Here is a 22,602-nt window from a genome sequence, read left to right as displayed (position 1 = left end):
GTGACTCTATGTATTTCTGTTATACAGCACTGCTCTAGAACATGCTTGGTAAATAATGAAGGAATAACAATGGTTTGTTATTCATTTTCTCTTTGATTAACTCATAGACCTAAATATGATGCTGTTACCTGTTTTAAAAAGTCAAGTAATTCTTCCTTCCCACTAACTTTCTTTTTCTTTCTTTTTTTGCTGTGTTGGGTATTGAACCAGAGAGCTTTGAACTTGCTAGGCAAGTATTCCACCTCCACACAGACTTTGATAGCAAAAATCAAATTCTGTTGATTCTTCCTCAATTCTCTGAAGGATTAAAGGAAGCAAAGCTCTCTCTTACTTTCTTACTTGTTTAGAAGTGATTCATCCTTTTCATTTTCCTAATTCACTTGTGATCATAACAAAATACTTCTTCAATTAGACTTTTCTTTTTCCTTTCCCTCATTGGTTGAAAATTATATCAATGCATCTGACTAGTAAAGAAGTATTTTTTATATTTTGTTTTGTTTTATATTTAAGAAGTCACAATACTCAAAATCTCATCCCTCTTTTATTTCTTTGCTCCTCACTTTGATTGGGTTATTTGTTCTCCCCAATGCACACATTTTTACCTTTTTGAGGGCATGTGTCAGCATTGTGCCAAAAAAAGTGGTGCCCAGGTACCATGAAGGAGGGTAGAATATATTTTACAAGATACTGCCTCATATGGCCTAGAAAGGATGGAGCCATTCACCTCCCACTGCCCCATGCTTCCATTTAGATCATTCCTCTGTGCTGCCAGCTCTGTCAGCTAACAGTTCAGCCAACCAGACAAGAGGGATCTCCAAAACCCAGGTAATAATAGTAGTAGCTTCCAAAGACCAATTCCAACACTACTAATAATGGCTTTTACAATGACACACACCTTAAATTCCAGAAAAAAAATTCTGGAAAAAAAGAGAAAAGGCAAAGAATGTAAAGGCAGTCATAGGCTGTGTGTGTAGATGTGTAAGATTTTATTTTTCTATTGTCTTGCATTTCATTCTGATATGACATCCTCCTTATGTTTCCTTATTAAAAGATTTCTCCTTTTCCAGGAAAGTGGTGGTGATAATGGATGGTCATCGAATTAGTTAATTAATTAATTATTTTTTGATATCAGGAATTTATCCCAAGGCACTTAACCACTGAGCAACATCCCCAAAGCCCCCCTCCCCCTGTCCTTTTTTTTTTTAATTTTGAGGGGGGGTCTCAGTAAGTTGCTTAGGGTCTCACTAAATTGCTGAGGCTGTCCTCAAACTTGTGATTCTCCTGCCTCAGCTGGGATTACAAGTGTGTACCACTGTACCTCCTGGTTGTTTGTTGCATTTTAAAATGTCAATGACAAAATAAGGAAACTGCTTTTTTTTTCCTAAAATTTTCAGGTTACTGATTCATATTATGGGTTAACTAACTACTATTCAAAAGGTCCCTTGTGCAATGTGAAAGACTTGAAGCCTCATAAGAAATCTCCCTTCAGAATAGTCCTTTGATTTTTACTCATCTCTTGAAACTTATCCAGCGTTGAGGAGAAATGCATGGTTATTATCTTGGAGAACTTGTGTGTTATGACAACAACTAAAACAACTAAATACAGTTTTACAGATGTGACTTGAATAGTTACTAGTGGTACTTTGTTCTAATTGTTTTTGTTGAAATATGAAGCTATTATGGTTTGAATCTTTGCAGAGAGAATCTATAAATACCCGCATTCTTAGGATGAAGATTCTAACAAATTGCTCTAAATTTTTAAATACCAAGTGATCATAAATATTTTGTATTAATTGGATATAAATTTATAAAAAGTACTTACTCTGTCAGATATTAACAAACGTGATTTTTTTCACACATATTTTGATTTTTAGGGAAAAAAAATAAGATCCTGATTGAAATACGTCTCACTGAGAAGAATGCTGGTCTGACTCTGGCCCTAGCTGGGGCCTTGACTGGCTATGTATAGGTCTTATGCAAATTACTTACTTTTCTGAGCTCTAGTTTCATCATTTAAAAATGAAGTGTTTGAGCTATTTCAATGCCTCTTTTGTCTTCTTTTCTGTTTTCCCCCTAACTTTTGGTGGTACTGGGGATTGAATCCAGGACCTTATGTGTACTAGATAAGTACTCTATCACCGAGCTACACACCCAGCCTTACAATTTTTTGTCTTTAATCTCTGACATCAATAATTATTTTCTCTAAGTAAGCAGCAGATGGCAGTGTGAAAATAATTTTTTTTTTTAAAAAAAGCTTTCCATTTGTTGTTTTCCTCTGTCAAAGAAGTTTTGCTCATTTCTTCTTAGAGCTCAAAGTTTTTTGGAAAGAATCATGATTTAATATTTTATCACATAATTGATTATGATATTATATTTTTATTTTACTTTTTTTGGTACTAGAGATTGAACTTAGGAGTACTCTACTACTGAGCTCGGTTCTTAGCCATTTTTATTTATTTTTTTTATTTTTGGGGACAGGGTATCGCTAAAAACCTCTAATTTGTGATCCTTCTGCCTCAGTCTTTTAAGTCACCACATGTGCCACCATGTCCCAAGATGTCATTTTTTAATAAAATGATTAACTTTTATCACTAACTCCAGACACCCCAACTGTGTGTTTTTTGTGGCATTAATAAACGTTAAGGAGCATACATTTAAAGTCTTATTTTGAAGATTCAACTTGAAATCTTTCGAGGGTGTCAGTAATAATCTCTCTGTGCTTCATTTCCTTTGTGGCTGTTAAATTTATAAACAGTGACTCTCAGTGTCAATGCCGTTTGGTAAACAACAGAGAAGGGTCATGCCTTTATGTTGTCAGACATCCATTAATGAAATTTGATTCTTAAAACCATGTCTATTTTTGAAACATCTAAGTATTTCTCTTTGGGTGTACAAACAGCTCAACTCTTGGATGTTAAGTTTCATCTTTCAAGTGGATTTTCAATTTTAAACACTGGTGCGGAATATTCCTCAGCCAGATGCGGTGGTGCATGCCTGTAATCCTAACAGCTGGGGAGGTGGAGGCAGGAGGATCCTGAGTTCAAAGCCAGCCTCAACAATTTAGTGAGGTGCTAAGCAACTCAGTGAGACCCTGTCTCTAATAAAATACAACATAGGGCTAGGGATGTGGCTCAGTGGTTGAGCGCCCCTGAGTTCAATCCCTGGTACCCCCCCAAGCCCCAGAATATTCCTCTCTGTTTGTCATATAAATATATCTGCTGTTCTGCATTTGCTCACAGAAGAGGGCCTGAAAATGGCAGAAGCCAGTTCATGGCCAGAGAGGAATAGGTGATCCTTAGGTATTGGAAGTTATGTGGTTTTAGTCTCAATGGTCATAATTCAGTTTTAAATGTATGTAAATCATGATATTGGGAATAATGTTGGGCTTTGGGACATGGGATCCTGGCTCTGCCACTAACTAATAGTGTGAATTGGGAAGGCTTCCATTATTTCTCAATTTAGGGTTACTTACAAAAGAAGGAAAAGACTGGGTGCAGTGGCACACATCTATGATCCCAGTGGCTTGGGAGCCTGAGGCAGGAGGATGGAAAATTCAAAGTCAGCCTTAGCAATTTATTGAGGACCTAAGAAATTTAGTGAGGCCCTCAGCAATTTAGTGAGACCCTGTCTCAAAAATTAAAAAAAAAAAAAAGAAAGAAATTAAAAGGGCTGGAGATATAGCTCAGTGGTAAAGTACTACTGGGTTCAGTCTTCAATACTGAGAGAAAAAAAAGCCAACAGTACATACAGAAGTGTGCACATAGCATATGAGTAAAGCTTAATAAATTTTCATAAATGACATAGCCATGTAATCATTCTCATGCAAACCTAGAACATGAGCTGCATCTGGAACACAGTTCAACTGTGTTCTCTTCTAGTTACTACTCTTCCCCACTACAAGGAAAACACTATCCTTGACTTTTAACCATAGATTTTTTTTTCCAGTACTGAGGATTGAACCCAGGGGCACTCTACCACTGAGTTTCATCCCAGTACTTTTTATTTTATTTTCGTCTCTTTGTTTGTTATTCTAGTGTTGGGGGTGGAGCCCAGGGGGTGGAACTGAGCCACATCTCAGTGATCTTTTAAAAAATTCTTTTTAGATATACATGATAGTAGAGTGTATTTTGACATATTATACATACATGGAGTATATCTTCCCATTCTTGTGGTTGTATATGATGTGGAGTTACCCAGATAGTATATTCATATATGAACATAGGGTTTCTTCCTGCCTCAGCCTCCAGAGTTGCTGGGGTTGTAAGTGTGCACCACCATGTCTGATCTAATGATCATTTTGCCTGTTTTTGTACTTTTATGGTTGTAATTACATGGTTCATGCCTTCGCATTGTGTGTCTTTCAAGATGTTTGAGAAATTACATTCTTATCATTAGTGTAGTTGTACATCATTCTTATTACCATAAGTAGCCCATTATAAATATAAATTAGAATTAACTCATATACTCTATTGCTGATGACTGTCTGAGTCACCTGATTTGAGTTGATTTTAAAGTCAGTTACCTGATTTTATTAATAGCTCTGCTATGAACATTTCAGTAGATGACTTTGGGTATAATAGTATTTCTTTTGGGTATATCCACAGAATTAGAAATTCTGGGTTTCACAGTGTGTCATGTTCATCTTTAATAGATTATGAGGATCCTGCTTGCTCTACATATTTATTAGCAGTATTGACTGCCTTTAGCCATGTGGGCAGATGTGTTTTTTGAAAATTGAAGATTATAATCTGTACCTTGCAGTGTTGTTAACTCAGTTAAGGTATACTTCTCTTTGCTTCAAATCTTGGATCTTTTTTCTACTATGGACTTGGACAACTTACCAGAACTTCATTTTCCCTCCACATAAAATGAGACCCTAATGTCCTTTCATAGCTCTGTAATTCTGTTACAGTGTTAGTGGAATTTTACTATTATTTAAATCCCATTACATGAGCACTTACCTTCTCATACATAGAACAGGTAGTGATCGGTTTTGCCAACAGTGCAGAGTAACACTATAAGGTGGGCAGTTTCATTATTTTAGTTCTCAGATGAGGAAACTAAATCAAATGAGATAAAATAAGTTGTCCAAGATCAAATGACTAGCAGTTAGTTATGCTAGAATTTGAATTAAGTGACTCCAAAGCAACCCACTCTCCCTTCCTCTCTTGCTTTCCTTTCCTTTCTTTCCAGGAGTATTCTATCTCTGCTCAACATACCCACCCTGCTTTTAATTTTCCTTCCTTCCTTCCTTCCTTCCTTCCTTCCTTCCTTCCTTCCTTCCTTCCTTCCTTCCTTCCTTCCTTCCTTTCTTTCTTTCAAGTTTAGGGACAGAGTCTTACTAAGTTGCAGAGCCTGGCCTCAAACTTGGGATCTTCTTGCCTCGGCTTCACGAGTAGCTGAGATTACAGGCATGCACCACCACACCTGTCACAGGGGTTATTTTTGTTGTTGTGTGTTTTATGATAGAAAAAAGGTCATCTTGAACTTATGATGGTTTGATCATATAATTGTGGGAAAGAGATTAATGTTAAGTAAGTGATGATTTCTTTTTTTTTTTTTTTTAAGGTCCTGTCTGCAGTCTTTGTGTCTCATCTTTTGGAGCAAGATCTGTCACAATCTTCAGTGGCTTCATGGTGGCTGGAGGTCTGATGTTGAGCAGTTTTGCTCCCAATATCTACTTTCTGCTTTTTTCCTATGGCATTGTTGTAGGTAAGGAGCTTGGTCACTATGACTTTTCTAACTTCACAAATCACACATCATTTCACCAGAGTCAAGATTATTATTCAATTAAGATAAGGAGTGAAAATGTTCAGTAATAATTTACACTCAGTGAAAATTCTCCAAAAATTTGTTGCTTTAACAATGTGTCTTCTCAGTGAATCAAAGTGTGTGAAAGGGAAGGCTGGCTGGGGTTGTAACTCAGTGGTAGAGCTGTTGCCTAGCACACACGAGGTCCTGGGTTTGATCCTTGACCACACACATACACACACACACACACACACACACACACACACACACACAAATGTGTGACAGGATGAGCATTTGAACAATCCACTTTATGTCTGCTTGTAAGGCACAAGAACGTTTTCATGCTAGCACTTGTCTTGCTGTAAGCACAAAAAAAGGAAAAGCAAGAGAAGAGAAACATACAACTTAGATGTCATGGCACCTGGTGCTTCTCAGACCTAGAGGTGGTCCCTTTCATATTAGGCAGTCAAGCAGGGCTCTGTTGAACTGTTTGTGTTCCACAATACTTATTGCCAGGGCCTAAATTAAAAGTTACAGTGGAAGTATAAGGTAGATTTTATAACACATTATTTTTAAAGATAAGGCATGAACCAGGTGCAGTGGAGGGTGCTTGTAATTCCAGTGACTCTGAAGGCTGAGGCAGGTGGATCAGAAGTTCCAGGCCAGCCTAGGCAACTTAGACCCTATCTTGAAACAAAAAATAAAAAGGAGTAGGGATGTAGCTTAGTAGTTGAATTGCCCTAAATTCAATCCCTAGTACACCCCCTTCCAATAAAAAACAAACAAACAAAAACATAAATAAAGCATGAGAGTGAAGAAAACTGTGTGGTAGGGATAATTATTGATGAATGATCTTGGTTACAGAAGAGCCCCAAGAGTAGAGAGCTCATGACCTAAGGACACTGACAATGGAGGTGGGGGTTCCAGACTCTCTGAGGTGGTACATGCTGGTAATCCCAGCTAAGGCCGGAGATCTTGGGCAACTTTGCAAGACCTTGCATCAAAATAAAATAAGAAGAGCTAGGGCATGGTGTAGTGGTAGAGTACTTGCCTAGCATGTGCAAGGTCCTGGGTTTAATCCCCAGTACTAAAAATGAAAAAAAATAAAAAACAAAATCACTGGACTCTATTCCTAACAGCTGTTGAAATTTGAAAAAGATGACCTATAACTTCCAAAAGTTTCATCTAAGTATCTGAAAGAACCTAATTTTGTTTGCTACCAATATTCTTTTTTACTTGGAAATATTTACCCAATAATGAGTACTGGAAATTATAGCAACTAATATCATTTACACTTTGTGTGGGTGGGTGTGGTGCTGTGGCATCAAACCCAAGACCTCATGCATGCTAGGCAAGCCCTCTACCACTGAGCTACAGCCCAGCACCACCACCACCTCTTTTATTTGGCCAAAGAACCAAGGAACAATACAGGCATTATACCAACTATCATGCTTTTGTGTTAAACTAAATATCAGGGTCTAGAGAAATGAAAGTTGGATGGGCCCCTTGGCCCAGTGGACCTATTATTAATAAGACCTGAGTCAGATCCCTTATATTACTTAGCACTCAAAGGAGCCCACTCCAAGGGGATGCCATGTAAACTCCTCAGGTCCTTAGTTAGCAATGTCAAACCATTCATTCTGTATCCATCAATGCACAAAAGAATTTTCACTTTCCCTAGTATATAAATAAATAAGATGCCATAGCTATCTTCAGGGGAGAATTCAGATTGTCATTACTTACATACCTGTCATAGTACTTATTGCAATCTCCTTCCTTCCAAATCCTGGTCTTTTCTTTTTCTTTTAGAGAGAGAGAGAGAGAGAGAGAGAGAGAGAGAGAGAGAGAGAGAGAGAGAATTATTTATTTATTTATTTTAGTTTTCGGTGGATACAACATCTTTTTATTTGTATGTGGTGCTGAGGATCAAACCTGGGCCACACGCATGCCAGGCGAGCGCGCTACCGCTTGAGCCACATCCCCAGCCCCTCCTGATCTTTTTTTAAGTTAAGGGTTCTGAGTCAGAAAACAGGTTCATGTCTGATAGGTGGCAAATCCCAGAGATTAGGAGGAAGCTATCAGCTTATGAAGCAAACAGTGGACTTCAGAACAAGAGATGTAGGTCCTATGACCTTGAGAAAGCCTTTTAATGTTCATGAATGACCTTCCCTTCATGTGTGAAGACAGGCTATGAGTCTTGTGAGGGCTAAAGGAAGTCAAGCAACATTAATAACAATAAAATAGTAAAATAATTGAGTTAGATTTCAATGAATGAAAAAAGAAATCATTCACTCTGGTAATTGTTGGGGTTCTTCGAGCTATTCCTTGCTAGTATATTATTAATACTTACTCCCATGATTGGCTTCTTTGTGATTTTACTTTTTTATATGTTCATGATACAGGGCTCATAGAATATTTGTGGGACAGAGAAATGGGATAATAGATGTACAATACCATTTCCATTCTGTTACCATTTGAAGTAAAGTATCCAGTTGAAAAGAAATGGCAGGAAATTACTATACAGTCAAAACTCCTCTCCTTTCTGTATCATGAGCTCCTTGGTGGGGGGGTGGGGGGCGACAAGGAAAGTTCAGTCTAAACGTAGCATTTACTGAACCCAAGTTTTGTGAAGAATCATACTCTAAGAACTCTCATGTGTGTGTAATGAGCTAGATGGCCTCATAAGGCAGAGGGTATGGCCTAGGCAAAGAGATAATGCTAACAAGCAGGCTCTGGGGTCAGACCATGGGCTGCCTTAGCCAATTCCCAGTAACAGTCTGTAAACATGTTTCATGACTTCTATTTCTTCTATTTTCTTATTTGTTTTGGGGTACTGTGGATTGAACCTGGATACTTTACCAGTGAGATATATCCCCAGCTCTTTTTATTTTTTTATTGCAAGATAGGGTCTCCCTAAGTTGCCGAGACTGACCTTGAACTTGCAATGCTCCTGTCTAAACCTCCAGGTTCACTGGGGTTGCAAGCATGTGCCACTGCACCCAGCTGTTCCTTTATTCTTAAGTTCCTTTCTGACTTCGAGACTATGACAGCAGTTTTGGCTGTCCAAGAGGCTGTACTGAATCATAAGTGCTTGTGTAATCGATTAAAGAATATTAAAAAAGAAATCAAACCTATATTGGATATCTAATTTCAACCTAAAAGGCCAAAATAATTACTAAAGTATATTAACTGGCATAATTCTCTTTAATAGTTGATCTTTTAAAAAATATCATCTTAAAAATATGTTATCCTGTTTAGGTTTTTTCTTTTTCAGCTCAAATAAAATTGTGTCTAGTTTTCAAATAACTGTAAGCCTTACAGTCAATCCTGGTAATTTAGACTCCTATTTTCTCAATAACTTTACTAAATTAGAAGAAGACAGTGTACTGTGAGACTGGAGATTAGATGGGACAGGGAATGGTAATGAAGAAAATGTTCCATTAGTGAATTGCTGAAGTCTCTTTCTAATAATTTTTTTTTTCTGAAAAGCATAATTCCAAACTAATTTGTTTCTCAGAATTCTCTTTTCTGTGGAATATATTGTCTCTTGGCTGCTTGATTATGATTTTCTTAATACCCCCTTCTTGATTTTTGGAAAAATCCAATTTCTTTTCCTTCATCTTCCTTCATTTTCTATCTTTCTTTCTCCCTTCCTCCCTCTTCCTCCCTCCCTTCTTTCCTTCCTTTCTTTTTGGTACCAGGGATTAAACCCAGAAGCACTTAACTATGGGGAGGTCACCATTGCCTCATCAGGGGGTCCTTTTTCTTGCTCAGGAGGGTATAAGTCACTGGAGAAAATAAGTCAGAAATAATTAGTGAAAAAATAAGAAACAGAGTCAGAATTATAGTTTTGAAGCAGAGTGCCTGATAGATCCAGTCTACACAGGAGCTGGAGCTGGACAATTAAAAATTGGCTCCTGGTGATTTATTTAAGGGAGTACATCAAAGGCAGGGATAAGGTTTCAGAGGTGGAGTCTTGCTTCTGTAAGCCCTGCAATCAGCAGATTGATTGGCATCTTGGCCAATCACACCTATCTCTAAGAGGCTGTGTGGCTGTACCAGGTTACCTCATCTCCAGTGCTGTGTGGGACCAGGCAGAGCTGCATAGAAATTCACATGTATTTGGGCCATCTTACCTTGTGCGATTGCCACGAGAAGTTACCAAATACCAGATGTTCCTATTCAAAGGCTACAATGCCGGTGTAGTTCACACATAGCCCATGGATGGCTCTCAACACTTAACCACCAAGCCACATTCCCAGTCCTTTATATTTTTTATTTTAAGACAGAGTCTCACTGAGTTGCTAAGGACCTTGTCAAATTGTTGAGTTTGATCTTCCTTAATTTTCTTGATATCTGTATAATCCACTGATATAGAAGGAGAAAAACTCATTTTCATCTGACTTTCTTACTCTAATTGTGGCAAAAGTAGAATTTTACAAGCCTCTCCTCCACTCCTCCTTTTAAATGGTTATATCATTAAAGATAGTCTTTTGATCATCATGGATATGCAGTTGTAGTAAGGAACTAAGATTTTCTAATACAATCTGAGGTTAAATCTATACAATGCCATAAAACTATAGAATTATAAATGTAACACAATAAGTACAATAGTGAAATGAAACCAGCATTCAGCACTGGTGTACTATGTATGTGCATGAAGAGGGTGTGGAAATTTAAAGGAGTCTTAAAGGACAGCTGAATATCCATTGGAAGGGTAGTTTGAGGAAGACATTTCAGAGCCCAGATGCTTAGAAGCATGAGATAGAATGGATAACAGCAGTCTCTCTCTCTCTCTCTCTCTCTCTCTCTCTCTCTCTCTCTCTCTCTCTCCCCCCCCCCCACCCCAGTCACATGGGGAACTGTAAATATATCAAAACATGGTGCACAATAGAGGCCTGATGAGAAAAAGTTTTATGTAGTCTTTATTGCAGGAGCATGATGTAATGAGTACCACTGGGAAGCAGTTTAGATTGATGGGGAAAGCATTGGAGGTTGAGACAACTACTAATTAGGAGGCCATAGTCAGATCAGAAAAGCTGGAGGAGGTCAAATGAGGCAGTAGCAGTGCAGAGAGAGATGATGGTGGTTGATAATGCAGAGAGTGGGTGTGATAAACAGCTGGATGTGCTAACCTAAATAACAATCAGAGAGAGATTCTCTAAAGATCAATTAAGCTTATTTGAGAGTATACTATCATTGAAATGGGGATATTCATGCCATAGAAAATGATGAGCATAATTTAAGGAGGTTGAAGGAAGAGGAAGTTTTTAAAGGTGAAATGAAGAGGATTATATAAGATTTTTGGAACAAAGATCCTTGGCTACAAGAATCAATATCAAGGGTGGCATCTGCCCAGTTGTTGGGTGGATGTCCTTGCAGAAGATTTCCTTCCTTCCTTCCTTCCTTCCTTCCTTCCTTCCTTCCTTCCTTCCTTCCTTCCTTCCTTCCTTCCCTCCCTCCCTTCCTCCCTCCCCTGCTCTCTTTCTTTCTTTCTGGTTCTCATGGCCTTTTTGCAAAGTTGTAGATATGGCAGTATCTTTTGTGAATAGTTCTTGCATTCATGCATTAGATCCTCTCTTTTATAACTTCCCACCTTTATTTAGTTTCTGGTTATGGATAGACAAAAGTGACTCTGCTTTTATCCAACAACTTTTATAGATATGAGATGGCCTCTGGAATTGTGGTCTTACCCAAAGATGTGTGAAATCAAACAAAGAATGCGGAAAATAAATGTTAGAACATCTAACTATATTTAGTTTTAATTATTTAAGCAAAGGGAAACAATTGTACTTAACTCATGTTTTATGCTTTGAATTGTCAGTAGTGTGGATATTTTATTTTAAAATTATGCTTCTACTGGAGATCGATGCTCATCAATTCTTTGAGTCTGATCAAAACTGATTAGGACCAGGGAACGCTTTAAAGCAGTAGTTACCAGATGTTTTCATCTTACTTTCTTATTTAGGACCCTAAGGAGCTTTTGATTATGTGGATTATATTTTTCTTTATTCTATAAAAATTTACTGCATACAAGATAATAAATTTAAAAAATATTTGCTTAGTAATTCATTTAAAGAAAGCAAACTCAGTACATGTTAACGTAAATAACACATTTATTATATGAAATAACTCTGTTTTCTAAAACAAAACAAAATTCAGTGAGGATTTAGTAAGAAGAATGTTTTTGTTATTGTTGTTTTTTTGTTTGTTTTGTTTTATTTTGTTTTGTAGTGATAGGGTCAAATCCAGATCCTGGTTTGCTAGGCAGGTGCTCTTTCACTGGGCTACACCTCCAGCCTGAGAAGAGTGATATTGTTTTCAAACTTTTGAAAATCTCTTAGTACCTAGTTTCATAGAAGACATGGGTTCTCATGTGTATACCAGTACTGACTCTATTGCAATATGTTTTTTAATCATGTTTTATGCTTTGAGTTTTATGAAGAAAATTTGATCTTACAGAAAGATGTAGGTAGAAAAGGGAAGTGTTTTTAATAGCTTTTTTCAGTCAAGTGGACATATTCTTTGATACTATATGAAAATTCTGTAGGAGATAGTTTCCTAAAAGATTAATTGCAATGTGCACCTGATACCACATCAGTATACATTTTTGTACTTTGTTATATTAAACTCATTTATTTTGTAACTTGATTATTTTTTTCAAACTTGACTTTATAACAATTATTATTATTTATTTATTATTTATTTGAAAAACATTAGTTTTCTAAGTAATTCAAGAACTTTAAAAATATTAAGATATTTCAAAAATCACTTTCGTTAATATTACCAACAAGCTCATTAGAAAGTCTGTATGTGTTGGAAAGCTATAAAATTCATGGTGCAAGATACAAGTTTTCTAAAATTCTATTTTTTTTAACTGGAAAATTTGGCTTTTATCACTGGTGGTAATTACTGACACTTGCTTCCCTTGTTAGTCCATTTTTAAGGAAATATCTGCCAAATACTCAGAGTGAATAATCACAGTTTATTTATTAGACATTGTACAAATAAAAAACACAGGGTTATATAAAAAAAGCAGTGGCTATTTTAGCTGGCTACTGAAACAATTGCTTAAGTGCTTGTCTTTAGAGCAATTTTTATAAAACAGATGAAGCATTTAAAGCAATTTTGTTTGATTTCACTGTGAGTGTGTGGTGGTAAAGCCTATGAGATATGAAGTTTGGTACAAATACCTTGATTTCTGCTAAGTCTTTTGCAATTTTTTGCCATCTTTTTTTCTGTACCATCAGCATAAATATGAACACAGTGAAAAAAGTAAACAACATCTTGGCATTCTTGTAACAATATTTTTGGCTTCATGGACTCCATGAGTGCATCTCAGAGACTGTAGTTCTTCACAACCTCTCTTTAGTAACTGTTGGCTTAAGATCTTCCTAATAGAGGTGTAAGAGTAATGTGCTACTTTCTGCATTTCTGAAAACTTTGAAGAAAATACATTTTAAATTTCTGCTAGGGTTAAAAAAATAAATAGCATAAGCATTAGGAAAACGCTATTAAAAGCACAAAGAAAATAACTGGAAATGCAGAGTACATAGTATTACAAAATGCTAAGAATTCTAAATCAGTTATCTTTTGAGATTTTCATGCACTGTTAAATACTGACAATAGTTTCCATTAATAATGCAGTTGAGATGATTTCTCCTTGAGTGCATTGCAACTTCTGGAAATCGGTAAAATTCAAGAATAAGTTAAAAAAACAAATGAATAATAATCTTATTTGACATCCATGAACTTGAAATTATTTTTTAAAAATTCTATGTAATCTAAGGTTAAAAATTTAAAAGTTGTTGCCTCAACATTGTTGGCATTGGCATTTAGAAATCTGAAATGTCTTTTTTCATGTCTCCAATGCCACATATTTAATAGAACCCTGACAATCAAATCACAGAAAATTAAATCCATTTCTCATCCAAAAGCATTCAAAAAGAGTCTCAGTTAAGGTTGACACTTTCTGGTTTCACAAAATTGACTTTTTAGAACTAGTATTACTTTACATCATGAAGTGTTCTATATGTTGTAATGACAGCTGTATAAATTAATCCAATTAATGTTTAAATTAGTGAGATTTTTTCCCCCTCAAACATACAAAATAAAGTATTATGGTACTGAGGATTGAACCCAGGAGCACTCTACTACTGAGCTATATCCCCAGTTATTTTGTAAAATTGTTGTTGTTGTTGTTGTTGTTGTTATTAATTACTTTGAGCAGGGTCTTGCTTTAACCCACCTGCTTCAGATTCCTGCATCACTGGAATTACAGCCATGCACCACTGCCCAACCTGGAAAAGATCTTAATTCACTTAATGGGTCATGGTTAAAATTCAGTTTTCCGCTTGGCTTAGAGTGAGCCTCAAAGTTATAATGTTGAAAAAGACAGACAAAACAAAAATGCATTAGAGAAAAAGGAGAATTTTGTGAAAAATAAACTGGGGTTATCAGATACTTCATAGAGAGAAAAGGATTATGCTAACAAACAAGAGACTTGGATATAATTTGGAGACAAATATTACCTTTAAGACTCAAGAAGGGAAATTTAGTTGTAAGATTTTTTTAATGATGAAAAAATTCAAATTTACAGGACATTACAGAATAGTATAGCAAATAATCATACTTAAATAACCACTACTTAAATTTAAAAATTTTTAGTATTTTATCATATTTGCTTTTTTACACCCAAAGTTGCTTTAGACTAAATTAAATGCATCATCACCACATGCTTCTTCTAAGTTATAAAGTGTGTATCCCTAAAAGATGAAGACTTACAAATATTAATTGTTCTGTGATGGGATGATTGAGCACCCCAGAAGAACTGCCTGAGACCTTTGCTTTGCAGACTGGGTGATAAGCCAAGCTCCAACAAAACAGCTTTTGGAAAGGGGTTATCTAGAAACTGTTTAGGGTACCTAGAGGAGGAACACTGAGTTAGGGGTATTGACTTGAAAGAAAAAAACAGATATTCAATGGGCAAGTTTGGTTAAATTTTACTAGTTGGTGTACATTTGAACCATTTTCTCTGTGTCCTCATAATGTCTTAAATGACATTTGCATGATTGTTTTATGCTTTAGAAATTAGATTTTTAAAAAATTTGACCCTGACCTTAAGGTAGGTGTAGGGTGAAAACTGCCCATTTTTTCCATTGGGGCATCAGAAGTAACACAGATGGAGGGGTCCAAGAACCTGAACTCTGAGGTTTTATCCAGCAGTAGCAATGTCCTGTTGGAAATACTTGGTTATGTCTTTCTTCTTTCTTCCCTCTTTCTTTTTTCCAATCCTCTCCTTTCCTTTTTTTTTTAAATTGAAGTATTTCAATCTGTCTTAATATGTGTAATATATTCTTATGCTTAGGTCTCGGATGTGGCCTATTATACACTGCAACAGTGACCATTACGTGCCAGTATTTTGACAGCCGACGAGGCCTTGCACTTGGCTTGATTTCAACAGGTATACTTTCAAAATAAGTACAGTATTACCACTAGTCATCCCTCTAAACAAAAGTTACCAAGCATAGATATGTTCAACCAACCACTACCCAGCTAACAATCAGGTAGCAAAATTCTTGTTTACTCCTAGAAGGAAATTTCATTTTCCACTTTAAATATAGAAGTAGCTTTCAAAGAAGCACTAAAATCACTGGGTATTGTGGCACACACCTGTAATTCCAGCAACTTGGGAATATGAGAAAAGGAGAATGGCAAGTTTGAGGCTAGCGTTAACAATTTAGCAAGGCCCTCAGCAACTTAGTGAGATTCTGTTTCAAAATTTAAGAAAAGGGGCTTAGGATAGAGCTTAGTGGTAAAGCACCTCTGGGTTAAATCCACAGTACTAAAACCAAACAAGCAAACAAAAACTCCACTAAGATGCATATATGAAAATTCTGGGGCATTGTATGTACGACATAATATATAAAAAGGAAGCTTATGGGCCCAGTATATTGAAATCCCCATGCTGGGAGGGCTTTGCTAAGAGAAGCAGAGATGCTGTATAGAATGCTTATTCTTGAGAAAGACATGAATAAGGGAAATAAAATGAATACTCCCAGAGCCACTGTCAGAGACTGCTGGCCATCTCTACACCTCAGAACTTGCACAGTGGTGTTTTAATTTTCAGATTATTTTTTAAACTGTTTAGTGAATTTAGCAAATTTTTTGTGGCCAATATTTTATGAGCATCTTGAGGGGATATAGCTGTCATGTTATTGAAAGCTGTAAGTTTACATAAGCTAATTGTTCATAGGCAGTATTCCTTAGAGATCAGACTTCAAGATAGGCTGAAGAACCTCAGTATTTATTCTGGCAACAGGATCCACACTAATTTTTGTTAGTATTGCCACCCAGGAGCAATAAGATTTGTGGTTCAACTGAATTGAGTTGAATATTTACCTCCAGTAATCCTATCTCCACCCCCCCCCCATGCTGGGGATTGAACCTAGGTGTGCTCTACCACCAAGATACATTTCTAGTACTTTTCCTTTTTTTTTTTTTTTTGAGACAGGATCTTGCTCAGTTGCTCAGGCTGGCCTCAAATTTGCCATTCTCCTGCCTTAGCCTCCCTGGTCTCTGGGATTGTAGGCCTGAGATATTGTGCCCAGCTTACCCACAGCAGTTTAAGGAAGCATTGCCAGGTGGGAAATGTGAACCATGGTCCAGGAGGAGACATCTCCAGAGTCTGAGGACATGGTTAAAGCAGAAATGGGAGAAGAAATCCAAAACACAGATGATGGGGAAATCAAAGCAGTTGGAATGCAGTTTAAAGAACCTGTCAGTGACCTGAACTGGTCAGTATCCCCACATGTACACAAGAGGGTGAGAGTAGGCATGGCAACTTAAAGGACAAAAGATCTCACCTGAATGGTATTTTTTTTTGGGGGGGGGGGAGCAAAAAAATAGACCCTGATGCCAGACTGCCAGATTTTGAATCTTGATTGTTACTCACTAGCTGTCTGGTGTTGGATCACATACTTAACTATTGTGTGCTTCCATTTTCTGAATTAAAAAATGGGGATAGTGCTACTAGCCATCATATGAAGTTATTAAAGATAAAAAGGAGTGTATGTGTAAGACATAGGGTGAGGGTTCTAAAAGTACCAGTCATTAAAATTGACTGAGGTTTCCCTTAATAACCAAATTTACTTGTGTTGAAGATGTTGGAGATTGTATGCTATGAAAGTGACTTTTGCTTTTCACTCAGTCTAGAGGGCAGGACACAAGGGCTGTGCCTCACTGAATCAATATGGAATAATTATGAACATTCAGATTTGAAGGCATTTTTAATTTCATCTCACAAGAGCTTGGTGAGGTGAAATTAGGAAGAGGCGCGAATCTACCTTCAGTGAAAGTAATCTACCTTCAGGAAAGCAAAAGAAAAGTCACTGTAGAATTTTTTTAACTAAAAAAAAAACTCAAATCAAAATATTTGAAATATTTTTATTTAGTTGAAACAAAGAAAAATGCAGGCAGAAAACAAAATTAGTGGTACACCATCTTTCTTTGTGGTGGATAGCGGTTGGTAAATGGATGCCCAAAGATCAATTCTGGTGCACTGTTTTTTATATGCCTCAGGAGCTAAGAATGGTTTTGACATTTTTAAAAATCAAAAGAAGAATATTTCATGGCATATGACAATTATATGAAATTCAGTGTCCATAAATAAAGTTTTATTGAAATTCAATTATGCTCCTTCCTTAATGGATTGTGTCTGGCTATTTTCATGCTTTTGCAGAGCTGAATATTTGGACAGGTTTTACAGAGACCATAATGCCTTAAATATTTACTCTCTGGCCCTTTACAGAAAAAGTTTACTGACCCATGGTGTCAATGAGTTAATCAACACATGAGTTTGATTAATTCATGTTTTTCAGTCATGCTGTTTCAGTTTCCATGAGCACCAATTAATTTTTTTCTCTTTGTAATAATGTAAAACCTTGCTGAGGGTCATTGCCAAGTAGGAATGAATGGGCTTGCCTTTGGACCCAGGTCATTTGCAGTGACATTGCATGTATGCTTGAGCAAACAAAATAAATCAAAACAAGAACACATTGTTTTTTGAAATGGTCACCCATTCTCTCGCCTTCCCTCAGGGGCGAGCAATTTCACTTACCTCCAAGTTTCAGACGTTCCCCGTACGGGCCACCAAATGCCGCAGTCTGGCTGGGCACAAAATCACGAGCCACTCACAGCCTTGTAGATTCAAACAGCAATTCTTTATTCCCGAACTCACACCAGCACTCTACACACGTTCTGAGGAAATCCACGTTCTGGGCCAAATCCACGTACTCCACCAGGCTCCGAATCCTAAATACTTTTTGAATCCCACGAGAACTCAAGGGGAACTCAAGGAGCGGGCGTGCCTGAGGCAGCAGGATACGCCCTATTCCCAGCAGGGTACACCTTAAACCTGGAACCGCCCTAAACCCAAGGAGCGGGATACTCCCTAATCCCAGCAGGATACACCCTAAACCTGGATCCGCCCTGGTCCTTGAGCAAGGTCACCTTACTCAAGCATACATGCAATGTCACTGCAAATGACCTGGGTCCAAAGGCAAGCCCATTCATTCCTACTTGGCAATGGCCCTCAGCAAAACCTAGACAAGAATGAAAGCAAAATTAGTGTTTTATTTCACTTTAATCTTTACATGACCATTTTTCCAATTAGGTTGTTCTTTTTGAAGATATAAAATTAGAGTCTTATAGTTTATAAAATTGCACAAGGAAATTCTTAGATTTCTGTCCCTTACCCTGAAAGAATTCCTGCATCTTTTAAAGCCATAGCCATGTTCTTGTGGGATGTAGCCTGAGGTGTATAGTTTGATTTTTCCCTTACCTGTTATATAATTAGCATATCATAGGTATCTAATAAGTATCTATTTGATATGTTTTCTTATATTTCAAGATGTTGGCAGATTAACTTGATTGGCAAACAATGAGAAAATTATTTTTTTCTTGATTAAGGTCAATACATAGAACATTCCAAACATCAGGAACTTTTTAAAGTGTATAATGGTGTCACCTTTTGTTAGAATCTGTACAAAGTTAGTGGTAGGGAAAAATCACAATTGACTGTTAATGGACGCTAATGTAGAACAATGGTCCATGTAGTTGCCCTGCTACATTCAATCATTTTAATTTGTCATGTTCCACTTTTACAAATATAAAGAGTTAAATTTTTCTTCTATTACTCTCAACAGTCAGTAAAGTTCTACAGTAGGAGGAAAAATGCAAGGGCACTTACTCTCCCACCATTGGTACTATTTCAGCTGCCAATACATTAACCTGAGTCATCAATTAATGTCTGCATGAAAAGAATCATTTCCTCCTTTGGGAACTAAGGAGTAAAGTAGAAAGGGACAACTGAGGTCTCTAAGAAAACAAATTTCTTACAACTCCATGACACTGAGCTATTCAGTTATTTATAAAATCAATTTTTTTTTTAAATAACATGGGTTTTTACAACAAGCTGTCCATGTCATCATTCATGTGTCAGAGCATGTTTCCACTTGTGTCCTGTTGGACAGAGATCCATTTTAAATGTATGGTTAAACTGTGTAGACTTTTAAAAAACTGATCCGTTTATGTTTCTCCTGCTTTTTCATATGACATTTTCCAATGATACTTAAATTTTAAAATACTTGATGTTTAACTAAAACCAAAATTAGAACCAGATGAGAACAGTACAAATTAATTGAGTCAGTGTAACTTGGCATTCTGGTGTGTTGAGTATGATTAATGCTGAAAAGGAGGTATATATGTCCTACTTCATGATATACAAAACAGTACACTTTGTAATTAAAATACTGTATCAAATTTTACTTTACTCTTCTCCAAATTTTGTAATGTGTTAAAATATGAATCAGTCATTCTAGTGATTTAGTAATGGATTTTAACAAACCACTATAAATATTCCTAAAACTAAGCTAAAACTAAGCTGTATTATTCATCTCAAAAATAAAATATGAAAATTTGCTTTTTCAGTGGCAATAAATACATGTTTCATGGGGTTTGGCACATAATAAATGCAAAAAGTAGTTACATAATGATATTTGTTAAGAATATGGGCTCCTGGAATCAGACCAATTGAGTATAAATCCTACTCATTATTTATAGCTTTGTGATCTCTGGCAAATTTCTCAAGCTTTCTAGTCCTCAGTTACTTCATCTGTAGTTTAGAGATAATAACAGGAATTACTCAACAGGATTATTTAAAGGATTAAACAGAAAAACTATTTAGCAGAATTATATAAACATTGTATATCAGTGCTACTGTTGTTGCAATTGTTATCTTTAATATTCTTGTGATTTTAACATGGAGGTACCTATGAATATCAGAGTAAATATAAATTGAATTGTGATAAATACTAATGTTTGTGCTGAGAGCCCCAAATTATAGGAACCTAAGACTAAACAGCCCCCATTTCCCTTTCAGGTTCAAGTGTTGGCCTTTTTATTTATGCAGCCCTGCAGAGGATGTTGATTGAGTTCTATGGACTAGATGGGTGCTTGCTGATTGTGGGTGCTTTAGCTTTAAATATATTAGCCTGTGGCAGTCTGATGAGACCCCTCCAGGCTTCTGATTGCCCTTTACCTGAAAAAACAGCTCTGGAAAATGTGGCAGAGACATACTCTATTTACAGTGAAAAAGAAAAGAACCTGGAAGAAAACATTCACATTCTTGAAAAGAGCTATAGTAGCGAGGAAAAGTGCAAGGGCACTTTGGCCAATGGTGACTGGAAACAGGGCAATCTACTTCATAAAAACTCCACATCAATGACTCACACAAAAGAGCCTGAAACGTACAAAAAGAAAGTTGCTGAACAGACATATTTTTGCAAACAGCTTGCCAAGAGGAAGTGGCAATTATATAAAAACTACTGTGGCGAGACGGTGTCTCTCTTTAAAAACAAAGTATTTTCAGCTCTTTTCATCGCCATCTTCCTTTTTGACATTGGAGGGTTTCCCCCTTCATTACTTATGGAAGATGTAGCAAGAAGTTCGAATGTGAAAGAAGAGGAGTTTTTTATGCCTCTTATTTCCATTATAGGCATTATGACGGCAGTTGGCAAGCTCCTTTTAGGAATACTGGCTGACTTCAAGTGGATTAACACCTTATATCTTTATGTAGCTACCTTAATAATCATGGGCCTGGCCTTGTGTGCAATTCCATTTGCCAAAAGTTATGTCACATTAGCATTACTTTCTGCGATCCTGGGGTTCCTTACTGGTAACTGGTCCATCTTTCCATATGTGACCACGAATACTGTGGGAATTGAAAAACTAGCTCATGCCTATGGAATACTGATGTTTTTTGCTGGACTTGGAAATAGCCTTGGACCACCAATTGTTGGTAAGATATTTCTCTTCAAGTCAATTCACTTTTACTATTCTTCATTGTGACATCTCCAGATAAAGAAAGACAGATTGTGATAATAGTGCAGATTTGCACAACATTATTCAAGATCACTTTGATATAGTTGAGGAACCAAACATACTTTCTCCAGCATGGCCCCCATTCTTTATTTGGGAGAAATGTCTGCCCACCCATGTTAGAAGTAGGTGGGGTAACATATAGAAAACTTTCTTAATCCTAACTGCATATAAAATTGATGGAACTTAGATATGGGGTTGGTATTCGTACTATTTTTATGAAACTCACTTTTTTCTTACTGTCATTTCAGGTTGGTTTTATGACTGGACCCAGACCTATGACATTGCATTTTATTTTAGTGGCTTCTGTGTTCTGCTGGGAGGTTTTATTCTGCTGCTGGCAGCCTTGCCGTCCTGGGATACCTGCAACAACAAACTCCCTAAACCAACTCCAACAACATTTTTGTACAAAGTTGCTTCTAATGTTTAGAGGAATATTGGAAGCCATTCTTTTGCCATTTTATACCATAGAGCAAAACATATTTTTAAAAAATTCTCAAGCAAATTCTCTAACAGTTAAAGACTGTTTTCTCACAACAAAATTTCACTGTGGCAGACTCTGAATGTGGATTTTTTTAAAACAGATTTTATTCTTTATGTACTGTATGTGTAGCCTCTGTCTCCTGTATGTTTCCCCTCCGTCCCTCCCTCTACAAAGTAGACTATTCTGTTTTACTATTATTCATTAGTTTTTCATATTGTAAAACATTTGACCAGCCTCTAAAGATTTTCTCTGTAGAAGTATAAATTCTTTGCCAACCCCCCTTAGTTCCACTACAAAACACCTAGAGGGCTCTCTTCAATTTTAAAATTGATGCCTGCTGGGTGTAGTGGCACACACCAGTTATACTTTCTGGAACCCAGGAGGCTGAGGCAGGAGCATCTTGTGTTCCAGGCCAACCTGGACAACTTAGTGAGACCTCATCTTAGAATAAAAGATAAAAAGGCCTGGGATATAGCCCATTGTTAAAGTATCCCTAGGTTCAATCTCCAGTATCCCCCAAAATTAAAAATAAAAATAAATGAAACTGATGCAAGCCTCATGATGAGATATGTGTAAAGGTCACTAGGGAGTAAATGACTTCCTTCTCTGTTACAGTAGAAGACATCAAAGCCATTTCATTTCCGGAAATAAAAGTGGTTATAAAAACAACATTAGACCAGGCATGGTGGCGCATGCATGTGATCCTTGTGACTCAAGAAGCTGAGGCAGGAGAATTGCAAATTCTAGGCCAGCCACAGCAATTTAGTGAAAGCCAGTCTCAAAGTAAAATATAAAAGACTGAGGATATAGCTAAGGGTTTGAACACCCCTGGGTTCAATCTCCAGTACTACCAAACAAACAAACGGGCAGAAAATAGCATTAAAACTTACAGTGGAATGAACTGATCACTTAAAAAAAAAAAGATATTT

At 36.7% G+C, this 22,602-nt stretch overlaps 1 protein-coding gene across 6 annotated transcripts in view; it reads left to right on the top strand.

Annotated features, from left to right (window-relative positions):
• Positions 1-21,851, top strand: part of SLC16A9 (solute carrier family 16 member 9) — a 54,357-nt gene extending 32,506 nt beyond the window's left edge. For 4 of the 6 annotated variants that reach the window (XM_081268133.1, XM_081268132.1, XM_081268130.1 and 1 more), the window contains 4 exons: positions 5,569-5,712; positions 15,119-15,214; positions 20,192-21,109; positions 21,441-21,851. In XM_081268133.1, the coding sequence (XP_081124259.1) occupies positions 5,634-5,712; positions 15,119-15,214; positions 20,192-21,109; positions 21,441-21,619 (1,272 nt within the window). In that variant the 5' untranslated portion in view covers positions 5,569-5,633 and the 3' untranslated portion in view covers positions 21,620-21,851. Of the gene's footprint in view, positions 1-27; positions 73-746; positions 826-5,568; positions 5,713-15,118; positions 15,215-20,191; positions 21,110-21,440 lie in introns of those variants that run through there. The other 2 variants (XM_081268134.1, XM_081268135.1) reach the window with 2 other exon arrangements.
• Positions 21,852-22,602: the final 751 nt, after the last annotated feature.

The sequence above is a fragment of the Spermophilus citellus genome (genome assembly GCF_964194105.1).
Source record: "Spermophilus citellus genome assembly, chromosome: 15".
Taxonomy (NCBI): domain Eukaryota; kingdom Metazoa; phylum Chordata; class Mammalia; order Rodentia; family Sciuridae; genus Spermophilus; species Spermophilus citellus.
The sequence above is the reverse complement of the archived record's forward strand: the minus strand, read 5'-3'. Positions and strand labels throughout refer to the sequence as shown.